At 36.0% G+C, this 11684-nt stretch overlaps 1 protein-coding gene across 2 annotated transcripts in view; it reads left to right on the top strand.

Moving 5' to 3' along the window:
• LOC106883773 (protein broad-minded) overlaps positions 1-11684 on the top strand; it is a 263530-nt gene that overhangs the window by 192417 nt on the left and 59429 nt on the right. For both annotated transcript variants that reach the window (XM_089351129.1, XM_089351130.1), the window contains exon 22: positions 7501-7620. In XM_089351129.1, the coding sequence (XP_089207255.1) occupies positions 7501-7620 (120 nt within the window). The remainder of the gene's footprint in view (positions 1-7500; positions 7621-11684) is intronic.

The following is an 11684-nucleotide window of genomic DNA, read 5'->3' as shown; positions in this document are numbered from 1 at the left end:
GGATGAAAAGCAGAGTCAACCTTGGCAGAATTTGAACTCAAAACATAAAGACAGATGAAATGCTGCTAAGCATTTTATCCAACACTGTAATGATTCTGCCAGCTAACTGCCTTTGTAATTATACCTATAATAGTTGTAGGTATACAATGGTTAAGGAGATAAAGCACTGAATTGCTTGGTCATAGATCTCATAGTTTAAGTGTGTTGTATCTGTCTCTCAAACAACATCATAAATTTATCCTGCATATTTAACTAGTTTTTAAGACAGTAGGTAGTATTTGAGGAAGATTCGGTTGTAATTTTTTGCAAGTGAAGTAACCATGTCATGGCTTCCTTCACATGATTCTTCTTTATATGTCAGAGTATACAATAAAGTCCTCAGTTAAGTGGAGACATGCTGTAACTGGAGAAATGAAATGAATCTGTGGCTCATACTTTATTTGAGTGACTACTTGTGTGTCAGAGGACTGCTACCCAATACAGGTTCACCTGAGACAATCACAACAACAACACTAACTTCACAAGCACTGGCAGTACGATAGAAAATAATCAGTATTTCTTTATCTTACATGCTCTGAATACACGACAGTGGTTTCTCCTGTCACTTGATGGGTTCTTACAGTTACTGCAGTAGCTATGACATTCCACTTAAATCACTAACACCTTTTTGAGCAAGCTAATATGATATTCCTTTATACATTTTGTCAACCTGCAAAAAATAGCAGTCAAAATTGCTCAAATCCCATCGAAGATGATAATAATGGAGAAACGGGAGAAGAAAGGTAGGTAGCCACAAAGTAAGTTGAAATAGTTCACTCCCCACTTTCTCAGGTGTACTGGTATATTACTGGTACTTGTTATCATTCTGTAGTTTCAGTTAGTGTTACTGAAACAGATGATCTGGGTCAGAGATAACCAATTGAATAAAGCAATTGGTTGACATTTCAAGCTGTAGCTTTTCATTGATGGCTGTACTGTATTAAGTTTTATTAATTAATCACATATTTATTTTATGATACAATAATGAAGTGCCAATCACTCTAAGTGGATGGAAATTGTGAAAGAGGTTAGACCCAGGAAGACAAGGGACAAAGTTCTGAAGGACGACTTCAGGACACTGAACTTTTCAGAGGAGATGACAAAGGACCAAGATATCTGGTGCCTTGTTGTATTCAAGAAGACCTATCCACCACAGCAGAAGTGTTAAGGCCTCTCCCAATGATGAAGAGAACTGGCTTGCAAGAGCCATGTGCTGGTGCCATGTAAAAAGCACCCAGCATACACTGTAAAGTAGTTGGCATTAGGAAGGGCATCCAGTCATAGAAACCAAACCAAGCTAGACTGGAACTTGGTGCAGCACTCTGGCTTGCCAGCTTTGGTATGTAAAACAGATGTTAAAGAAGGAGGAGGAGGAATCGTTGTTGTCTTTTTTTTTTTAGACATGTTTGTCATTGACTGTTATATCGTTCTTCTTTTACCCTTTACTTGTTTCAGTCATTGGACTTTGACCATACTGGAGCTGTACCTTGGAGGGTTTAGTCAAACAAATCAACCTTAATACTTGTGTTTGTTTGTTTTTTAAATACTTATTCTCTCTATTTTTTTTTTACTTGTTCCAGTCATTTTGACTGTGGGCATGCTGGAGCACCAGCTTCAGTTGAGCAAATCGACCCCAGGACTTATTTTTTGTAAGCCTAGTACTTATTCTATCGTTCTCTTTTGCCGAACTGCTAAGTTACGGGATGCAAACACACCAGCATCGGTTGTCAAGTGATGTTGGGACACACACACACATAAACATATACACACACATGCATATATATATATATATATATATATATATATATGCATATATATATATATATATATATATATATATATATATACAGATTGGAGCCTGGTGTCGCCTCCTGGTCCACCAGTCCTCAGTCAAATCGTCCAACCCATGCTAGCATGGAAAGCAGACGTTAAACGATGATGATGATGATGATGATGATTTATATACGATGGGCTTCTTTCAGTTTCCATCTACCAAATCCACTCACAAGGCTTTAGTCAGCCTGAAGCTATAGTAGAAGACACTTGCTTAAGGTGCCACACAGTGGGACTGAACCTGGAACCATGTTTTTGGTAAGCAAGCTACTTACCACACAGCCACTCCTCCGCCTATAAAAAATGGTTTACGCCCACAGAGGAAAACAAACCCGCGACCGTCAGATTACTTGTAAGGTTGACCTATAAAAGTCTGATGCTCTACCGACTGAGCTATGCGGGCGGATTATTCTGTTGGCCTTTTGATGAAGCACTATGTTATAAGGATGTAAACAAACCAACACTGGTGGTGGGAGGACAAGAATAAGACGCACATATATGTATTACGCATGCACACACACACACACACTCACACTCACACAACAGGCTTTCACACAGTTTCCATCAGCCAAATTGATTTACAAGGCTTTAGTCAGCCTGGGGTTGCGGTAGAAGACACTTGTCTAAGGTGCCATGCAGTGGAACTGAACCCAAGACCACTTGGTTGCAAAGCAAACTTCCTAACCACACAACCATGCCTACACTTATACTGTATGAAGGTCTATATTGTTTCAATAGCTGTAGTCATTCATTGCCAGTCATACAGCAATTAGTAGTTATTTGTATTATTTTATGTATGTATCTTACAACTGGTGAACAAGACGCAGGTGTAGCTATGTGGTAATTTTACTTCCCAACCATGATTCCAAGTTCAGTCCCACTGCATGGCACCTTGGGCAAGTGTCTTCTACTATAGCCTCAGGCTAACCAAAGCCTTGTGAGTGAACTTGGTAGAAAGAAAGTGAAAGAAGCCAACCCATTGTGTGTGTGTGTGTATATATATATATATATATATATATATATATATATATCAATGTAACCTTGTGGCTATCGGTGGCGGTTTTTTCCTCATCCGTTTTTCCCTTTTTTGGACTTTCTTTGTTTCCGCCGAAGAGCTCCGCTCAAAACGTCAAATTCTCTTTCTTTCCTCTCCCAAGCGTCTAGTAACACAATCTGTATCACGTCCTCACGTTGTTTTTTGTCTTTTTCCTTTTTTTGAACTTATATATATATATATATATATATGAGGGGATACTGAAAAGTTCCTGACTTTAAAAGGTCTTACAAAAGGCCTCGCTAGAGGCCCAACCTTCCTAGTTCTTTTGTAGGGCTTAGGAAAACTGAAGGACCACTGCAATAAGTGTTTGAATCTGAGAGAGGAATATGTTGAATAAAATCATAGTTAACTGATCCCTCTGCATATTTTGTTACTCAAAGCCAGAAACTTCTCAGCACCCTTCATGTGTGTGTGTGTGTTTGTTCCCCACCACTTTTTGACGACTGGTGTTGGTGTGCTTGCATCTCTGTAACTTAGTGGTTTGGTAAAGAGAAAAAAAAGATTCAGAAAATATAAGTACTAGGCTTAACAAAATAAGTACCGAAGTAAGTTCATTTGACTAAAATGTTCCCCAAGGTGGTGCCGCAGCACAGCTACAGTCTAATGACTGAAACAAGTAAATGTTAAAAGATAATGGAATTATTGATTACAATACAATCTATTTAATCCAAACACTAGTTCATTTTATTTGTTATGACAAAAATGACAAGATTATTTGACCATCGCAGGTGATACAAATATCACAATAGACACTAGGTGATCAGTTTTCTCACTAATAAATATATACAGATATATATAAGAAACTTCTACACAGTTTCTCTCTACCAGTTCCTCTCACAAGATACTTGGTCAACCTGGCATTACAGTTGAAGATACTCAAAGTGCTGCAAGGCTGCATTGAACCTGGGACCTTGGTAATTATATTGCCGTTACAAAGACCACATAAAAGCTCCTTCATTTATTTACTCTTTATTTGTTTTATACATAAAGCGATTGTTTAACATAGTTCAGTCCCATGATGAAAGTATTCCGACCATGACCATTCATAATGGTGCCCCAGCATGGCCAAAGACTATTGGTTGAAACCAATAATAGAACCCTGTCTGACTTTTAAGTTTTGTGTGTCGAAAACTACATTATCCAGTATGTTCTCCCCTTTTTAAATATGCAGTGTGATGGCAATTTGGCTGCTATTTCTAACAGATTGGCTGACCACATAGAGCAGGCATGGGCAACCATTTTTGAGAAGTGGACCACAATTTAAGGTAACTTTTTGTTAGGCATACCATTCAGAAAGTCCTGCAGGCTGCAGATTGCCCATGACAGGCAAAAATAAGAACAAAATTGCACTTACTTCAAAACAAACCCCAAACCACATAAAATCAAGCATCTACAATATCTTTATTCCTCCAGTAGTTTTATATTATCAAGAATGTGCTCACAGGACTTTTGTTGTCCTAAAGGAACAGGAAATCTTTCAAAATCATGTAATGCAACTTATTACTAACACCAAACTCTCAGGCCATGTCAGAATTGAAGATCTAAGGCAAATAACCAAATTACCTCAATCTCTGTCATCGAAAATAGAGTACTCAAATTATTTGGCCACACTAGGTGACTGGTTGGTGACATCAGCAAGATCTGTTTAGAAGGTACTAATAATGGAAAGATAAACAGAGGTTGGCAACCTAAGAAATGGAAAGATAACATCACAGCATGACGTAGTTTCTCTGAATGCTCTTGCCAACAATTGAATACTATAGCAACAACTATCGCATGTTGGTGCACATTTTGCCACAGGCAGAAAAAGCAGGAAATGATGATGAAGCAGTTTCCTTGAGAAGATTACAAGACATCTGCCAAATATAAAAAAAAAATGCAAGAAGTTGATTTAAGTTGAAATTTTGTTACCAACCAGCTTACGACCAGCCCTAGTTCTATGATACAATCTTCTTGTTCTAAAATGATCTAAATAAAAACCTTCCATCGAATTTCATGTTTATTTATGTTTCAAGCACCAGCTTAATAATGCTAGACATTTTCCTAAATTCTTCATCATTTTCAAAATAAATTATAACAAAGGCAGTGTATTTCAGTAGAATTACAGTAACAAAAGAGTTAGATAAATTATTCTCTTTTCATAATAACTAATATAGGCTGACCAATGTTAGATTTATTTTAGTGACAGCAGAAATAGTTTTGACTGTTTTGTTTATCGCAGAGCCAGTCATAGAATGTTGAGAAAAACAAATATAACAAATCTTAAGCGCAATAGAGTAACTGTGAATTTTTTTGTCAAATGAATGTTGACCTTTTTACTGCTGAAATAAGATGTATCCACTCAAAATTTCATTATCCGTATTTGCGGAAAACAGTTTTATATACCAGTCTGTCTTTTGTTGAAGAAAGTCATATTTGAAATTATTTTCGTTAAGAGATATGTCTAGTTTATTGAGAAAACATGACTTGCAGAAAATAAACAATTCTATTTTTGGTAGATGTATAACATCGTTACTGAAATAACCATGAAATTCAGTTTTACAGTTAAGAGGTTAGAAATGTTTAGCAAACATCAACAGGCATCAGCAAATAAAAGGCAGCAAGCTGGCAGAAACGTTAGCACACTGGGCGAAATGCTTAGCAGTATTTCATCTGTCTACGTTCTGAGTTCAAATTCCGCTGAGGTCAACTTTGCTTTTCATCCGTCCAGGGTCGATAAATTAAGTACCAGTTGCACACTGGGATCGATCTAATCGACTGGGCCCCTCCCCAAAAATTTCGGGCCTTGTGCCTAAAATAGAAAAGAATAATTTGTTTGCTGATTTCCATAAATGAGACCATACTCTTGTTAGATTCATCAGTCCATTGGAGTGACTTTGACTGAGTAAACACACAACAAGGCATCTCAAAGTACTCTTACAGCGGTTAGCCATTTGTATTATGAGCACACATCACCAAAGGAGGGAGATATTCTCCAATAATGAAAAACAACAGCAATCAGATATTCATGTTCAAATCTACCAGATCATATTAGCACCATCATCATCATCATCATCATCATTTAATGTCTGCCATCCATGCTAGTATGATTTGAACTATTTCACAGGAGTTAGGCAAGCCAGAGAGCTGCACCAGGTTCCATTATCTGCTTTGGCTTATTTTCTACAGCTGGATCCCCTTCCTGATGCCAACCACTTTGCAGAGCATACTGGGTACTTTTTATGTGGCACCAACACCAGTGGGGTTGTCAAGTAACTTACAAGATGAAGACGTCTCAGCTGCGAAAGGGGGTGGAACTGAGAAAGTGAAGAAAGTAGCTGTGTGCTATGTGAGAGGGTAGAGTATAATTGAGGGATAGAGATAGGTGTCTTACTGTAGAGAAGATACTTGGCTACCCTAGTATAAAAAAAAAGGAGAGATAGAGTTAGAAAGATACAGAGACAGCCAGAGTGAGAGAGAGAGAATTGAATGTAGCAGAGGTAGGGTGGCTACTATGAATATGCATGTTTGTGAATTTTGAAGAATTGCTAAGTAATTGTTATGTTGAGCAGTAAAAGAGACTGACTAGTTTTTGCAAGCTGTATATATTTATATCCAATATAACACCAAGATTGGTTGAAGTACCGTGTTTAAGAGTATGTAATATATCCTTTATGGTATTAAATAATTACCTCCACCTTGGCGGAGGTATTGTTTACAGTCATGTTTGTCTGATTGTTTATCTGTGGACAAGATATCTCAAGAACTGTTGGATGGATTCGGATGAAACTTTCAGGGATGTTTGGCTTTGTGACTGGCATGAACTGGTTAGATTTTGGGATCAAGTCAGTACTGAACATAGATTCTGGATTATTTTGCCATTTTTTTTTTACTTAATTTTTGAGAGTGGTCTGGTTAATTTTAGTTTGTGAGAACAGTCGAGTTTATTTCAGATATTCTCGTTTTAAAAATCATCTCTGGGTAATCATTGAAAGGACGTTGGTGTTGCCTTGGTGGAGGTTTGTGTTCTCTGAGTGCTCTTGTTTAATATTTATTCTAATATTTATTTGTTAGGGTAAAGGTGTTGAACTGGCAGAGTTGTTAGCACACCAAACAAAATTTCTAGCAGCATTCCATCTGTCTTTACATTTTGAGTTCAAATTCTGCCAAAGTTGACATTGCCTTTCAACCTTTTGGGATCAATAAAATAAATACCAGTGGAGCATTGAGGTCAATGTAATTGACTTACCCCTCCCCCTAACTTACTAGCTTTGTGCCAACATTTGAAACTAATATTTATTTGTTAAGGTAAAGGCAGCAAGCTGACAGGATTGTTGGCACTCCGAGAAGAATGCTTAGCAGCATTTCATCCATTTTTACTTTCAGAATTCAAATTCCTCCGAGGTTGACTTTGCTTTTCGTCCTTCCAAGGTGAATAAAATAAGTACCAGTTGAGTGTTAGGGTCAATGTAATAAACTTAATTGCCCCCTCAAAAATTGCTGGCCTTATGCTAAAATTTGAAACCCGTATTCATTTGTTAGGGTACTCCATTTTATGGTATTTAATATGCCTTTTTTTTTCTATTTTGCAGAAACTGCGTAACCTAATTTCATTGTTGTTTTGCACGGTACCTACTTTTGAACTGTTGGCTGGAGAAAAGCTTCCAAAAAAGGATCAATATGATTTCCGGGAAATCCCAACAACAATAGCTGTAAGTTAAACCTATATCATGATACATATATCACTAATACCAATATATTTTGATATGTACCACTAATATTGGTGTATATGTTGCTAATCATCATCATCATCATCACCACTTAATGTCTATTTTCCATTCGGCATGTGTTGAAATATGCCAAAACAATTTACTTCCACAAAAATATATGTTGCTATACATATAATTTATGTGTTAATTCTATTTACTGAAACTTGCTAAAAAAGCATATTTTGCTTTAAAGTAGTATCTCCTTGTAGACACAATTGTCAGTAATCAAACTGTTTCCATTTCTCTCAACCAATATTTTTACATTAGCCTTCTTTCAAACTCTAGATAATGCAACATACAGCTGACCATGTGAGAACTATGTCAGAAGATACATTCCAATTTGTTGCTGTGCTTTGTTGCACGTCAAGGCAAAAGCTAGCTTGACAGGAAATAGTTTGCATGTAAATGGAGATACATGTGGTATACTTGGGCTTAGCAAAGTTGATCCTGCATAAGGACCAGACACAACCTCACCCTCAATAACATGATCATGTAAACTGACAATAATGTAGTGTGTACCATTGCAATGTCCATTAGTAGCATCTAAATTTCTCTGAAGCATTATGCATCATTTCTTCTTCAGTTTGAGAATGTGTGGTGGAAACCTTGATGGTGTAAGTTTATTGATGAACTCGATTGAGTACAGAGTTTCATTATCAACTGTATCTTAGGTTCTGTATATTTTTAGCTCCCCAGGAATCCTGGTCAACAGAATATCATTCACAAATTGTGCTGCTTCATTTGTTGGAGTAACAATAGTTGTATTTGCAAGCCACACAGGGTTTGTGAAGTTATTTTTGAGGTCAGCATATATAAGATCACATAGATCTGAAAGAGTACCACTTTCAAGCCAAAGTTCATTGGGTAGTCTGATTTTTAATTCATTTAGGCTTTGTTCAACAAAAATGTACCATTTCCTACATTAAGAAGGTAATTAGCAAACATTCTTTCATCAGAATCACTTTCTGTAAGAAATCTTAGATTGGTTGTCAACTCCACTACTTCCACATGGCCACAAAGAAAAGATCTCTTTAGTGTTGCATCAACAATTTGTGATCTGACACCATTATTTTGAAGTAGAATATTCTCCTCTCAAGATACTCTAACCAGTCGGTCATGTGTAATGGAAACAGAATCATGTCCATGTCTCCATGCATATTCAGACATGTGATTCAGTTGCCCATCTTTCTCTCTGCCATTATGCTTTTGCTGCTAAATTTTCTTTTTCAGTCACATATTATATATAAATAAATGCTCGTTAAAAACTATCTTGTTTAGCATGCTAGAAATAGCAGCAATCACATAGTTGTTATTGTAAGGCTTATAGCATTTCGAGTAGCCATACCAACAAAATCACTTCATTTAAAAAGAGAAAATTATACCGGTATATAAAATAATTTTCATTTTATCAAAAATATTCATTTAACAAACTCCGGAAACTGATAATATTCTTGAAATTGTGTCTCGTATCAAAATTATACAGCTATTTTGTGTACTAGCATGCATTCATTCAACACATAATCACTTAAAAATTATACCAGTATATTAAAAAATTTTCATTTTATCAAAAATATTCATTTAACAAACTCCGGAAACTGATAATATTCTTGAAATTGTGTCTCATATCAAGGTTATGTAGCTATTATTAAATTATCATTAATGAAAATAGAGGCAAGCGAGAATGAGAGACTGTTGCAAATAAAAACATAAAATGTTGTCTGCAACTAATTAATAGTCTTTATTATTAAACATTAAAATCTACTTAACAGTGAATGCAATGAATATTTAAATTTATGAAGAATTGGACGCAGTGAATGCAATGAATATTTAAATTTGTGAGAATTTGGAGTTTTAAAAAATTCAATAAACTTCAGAAATCAAAATTATAGGAAATTTCTTAGAACATGAATTAATAAAAAATATTTCCAGATGGGCAAGCTTTTAATATTGTTTTCTTTTAGTAATTGTTACATATCTAATTAATAAGTAGCTTTCTCCATTATAGTATATATACACACACACATACATACATATATCACTGTAGACACAGGCATGGCTGTGTGGTAAGAAGTATGCTTCCCAAGCACATGGTACCAGATTCAGTTCCACTGCATGGCACCTTGGGCAAGTGTCTTTTACTATAGTTTCAGGCCAACCAAAACCTTGTGAGTGGATTTCATACATAGAAACTAAAAGAATCTTGTAGTGTATATATATATATAGATATATATATATAATATATCTTGTAAATATAATATGTAACAATTATTCGGTAGCCATGATAAAACTCCAAGTTTCGGATGTTGGGGTGGAAACCCATGCCGGCATCTCTTCAGTTAACAGGTCATCGAAAAAGATGCTATGAAAATGACCATTAAACAAAGGGAAATTACTGTGTGATTGACCGTTATTAAGACAAAAGAACTATTAGAATGACCACTAAGTAATGGTAAGGGAGTAAAAATATTCATAGTAATCGCGTAAGTGTGCATGTCCATACATACACATGCACACCCGCACACCCACGTACATGCACCTATATGTATATACTCATCCACCCTCACTTGAAACACACATGCTCACCCACACATTCGCCAAAAAAAAATATACATACCTGCATACACGCTCGCACACACACACACGCACACAAAAACGGTTCATACACACATCTATATACACACATGCACAGGAAAAAACAGGGCTAAAGGCAAAATACAGAAAAATGGAGGAGAGGCTAGAAATTCTTTTACTAATGTTCTTAACTAAATTTTAAAACTCTATGGGGGGATAGCAGGAACCCACATTAATATAACTAAGTCTATCGTTGGGCTTCCTATAAGGTTTATAAATATTCTTATTTAGATCTAAGGATACATCTAGGAAATTGACAACTGTCAGGTTGGTATCTGTAGTTATGCTAAGATCGAAGGTTTTCATCAAATGGATAATGTCCTTCCTAAACCGATCCGGTGCTGGTCCATTGGTATTTGCGATTAAAGCTAGGGCATCATCTTTGTAAATGACAAAGTATACGTCAGGAAAACTCTTGCCCAACGTATATAGATGTATGTGTGCGTGCATGCGAGTATATAGACGTGTTTTACTCTTTTTGCTTATTTTTACACTTTTTTACACATTTTTCTGTATTTTGCCTTTAGCCCTGTTTTTTCTTGTGCATGTGCATATATAGACATGTGTGTGTGTGCAAGCGTGTATGCGGGTATGTATATATTTTTTTGGCGAATGTGTAGGTGAGCATGTGTGTGTTTCAAGTGAGGGTGGATGAGTATATACATATAGGTGTATGTAAGTGGGTGTGCGGGCGTGTATGTGTATGTATGGACATGCACGCTTACGCGATTACTATAAATATTTTTACTGCCTCCCCTTACTTAGTGGTCATTCTAATAGCTCTTTTGTCTTCATAACGGTCAATCACACAGTAATTTCCCTTTGTTTAACAGTCATTTTCATAGCATTTTTTCGATGGCCCGATAACTGAAGAGATGCTGGCATGGGTTTCCGCCCCAACATCTGAAACTCGGAGTTTTATCATGGCTACCAAATAATTGTCACATATTATATTTACAGATAAATTCCTCTATTTACATAATATCGAGGTCTCTTTCATTCTTTTGTTGTCTTGCTATTTCTATCAATTGTTTTTCTCCTCGTTTCTTTCTGTTGAAGAGCGTAGCTCGAAACGTTAAAGACTTTCTCTATTCCCGAGCATTAAACTAATAGATCCTTTTGTTGTTTACACCACCTGTCCTTGTCTGTTGTTTTTTTTGTAAATTCTCCCATATATACATATATATATATATATATATATATATATATATATATATATATATATATATATATATGCATATGTGTACATGTGTGTTTGTTCATTCCCCCACCTCTTGACAACTGTGGTGTTGGTATGTTTATGTCCCCGTAACTTATCAGTTTGACAAAAGAGACCAATAAAATAAGTATCAAGCTTTAAAACAATTAAGTACTGG

This window comes from Octopus bimaculoides, chromosome 4, assembly GCF_046866305.1.
Source record: "Octopus bimaculoides isolate indiv1 chromosome 4, ASM4686630v1, whole genome shotgun sequence".
Taxonomy (NCBI): domain Eukaryota; kingdom Metazoa; phylum Mollusca; class Cephalopoda; order Octopoda; family Octopodidae; genus Octopus; species Octopus bimaculoides.
The sequence above is the reverse complement of the archived record's forward strand: the minus strand, read 5'-3'. Positions and strand labels throughout refer to the sequence as shown.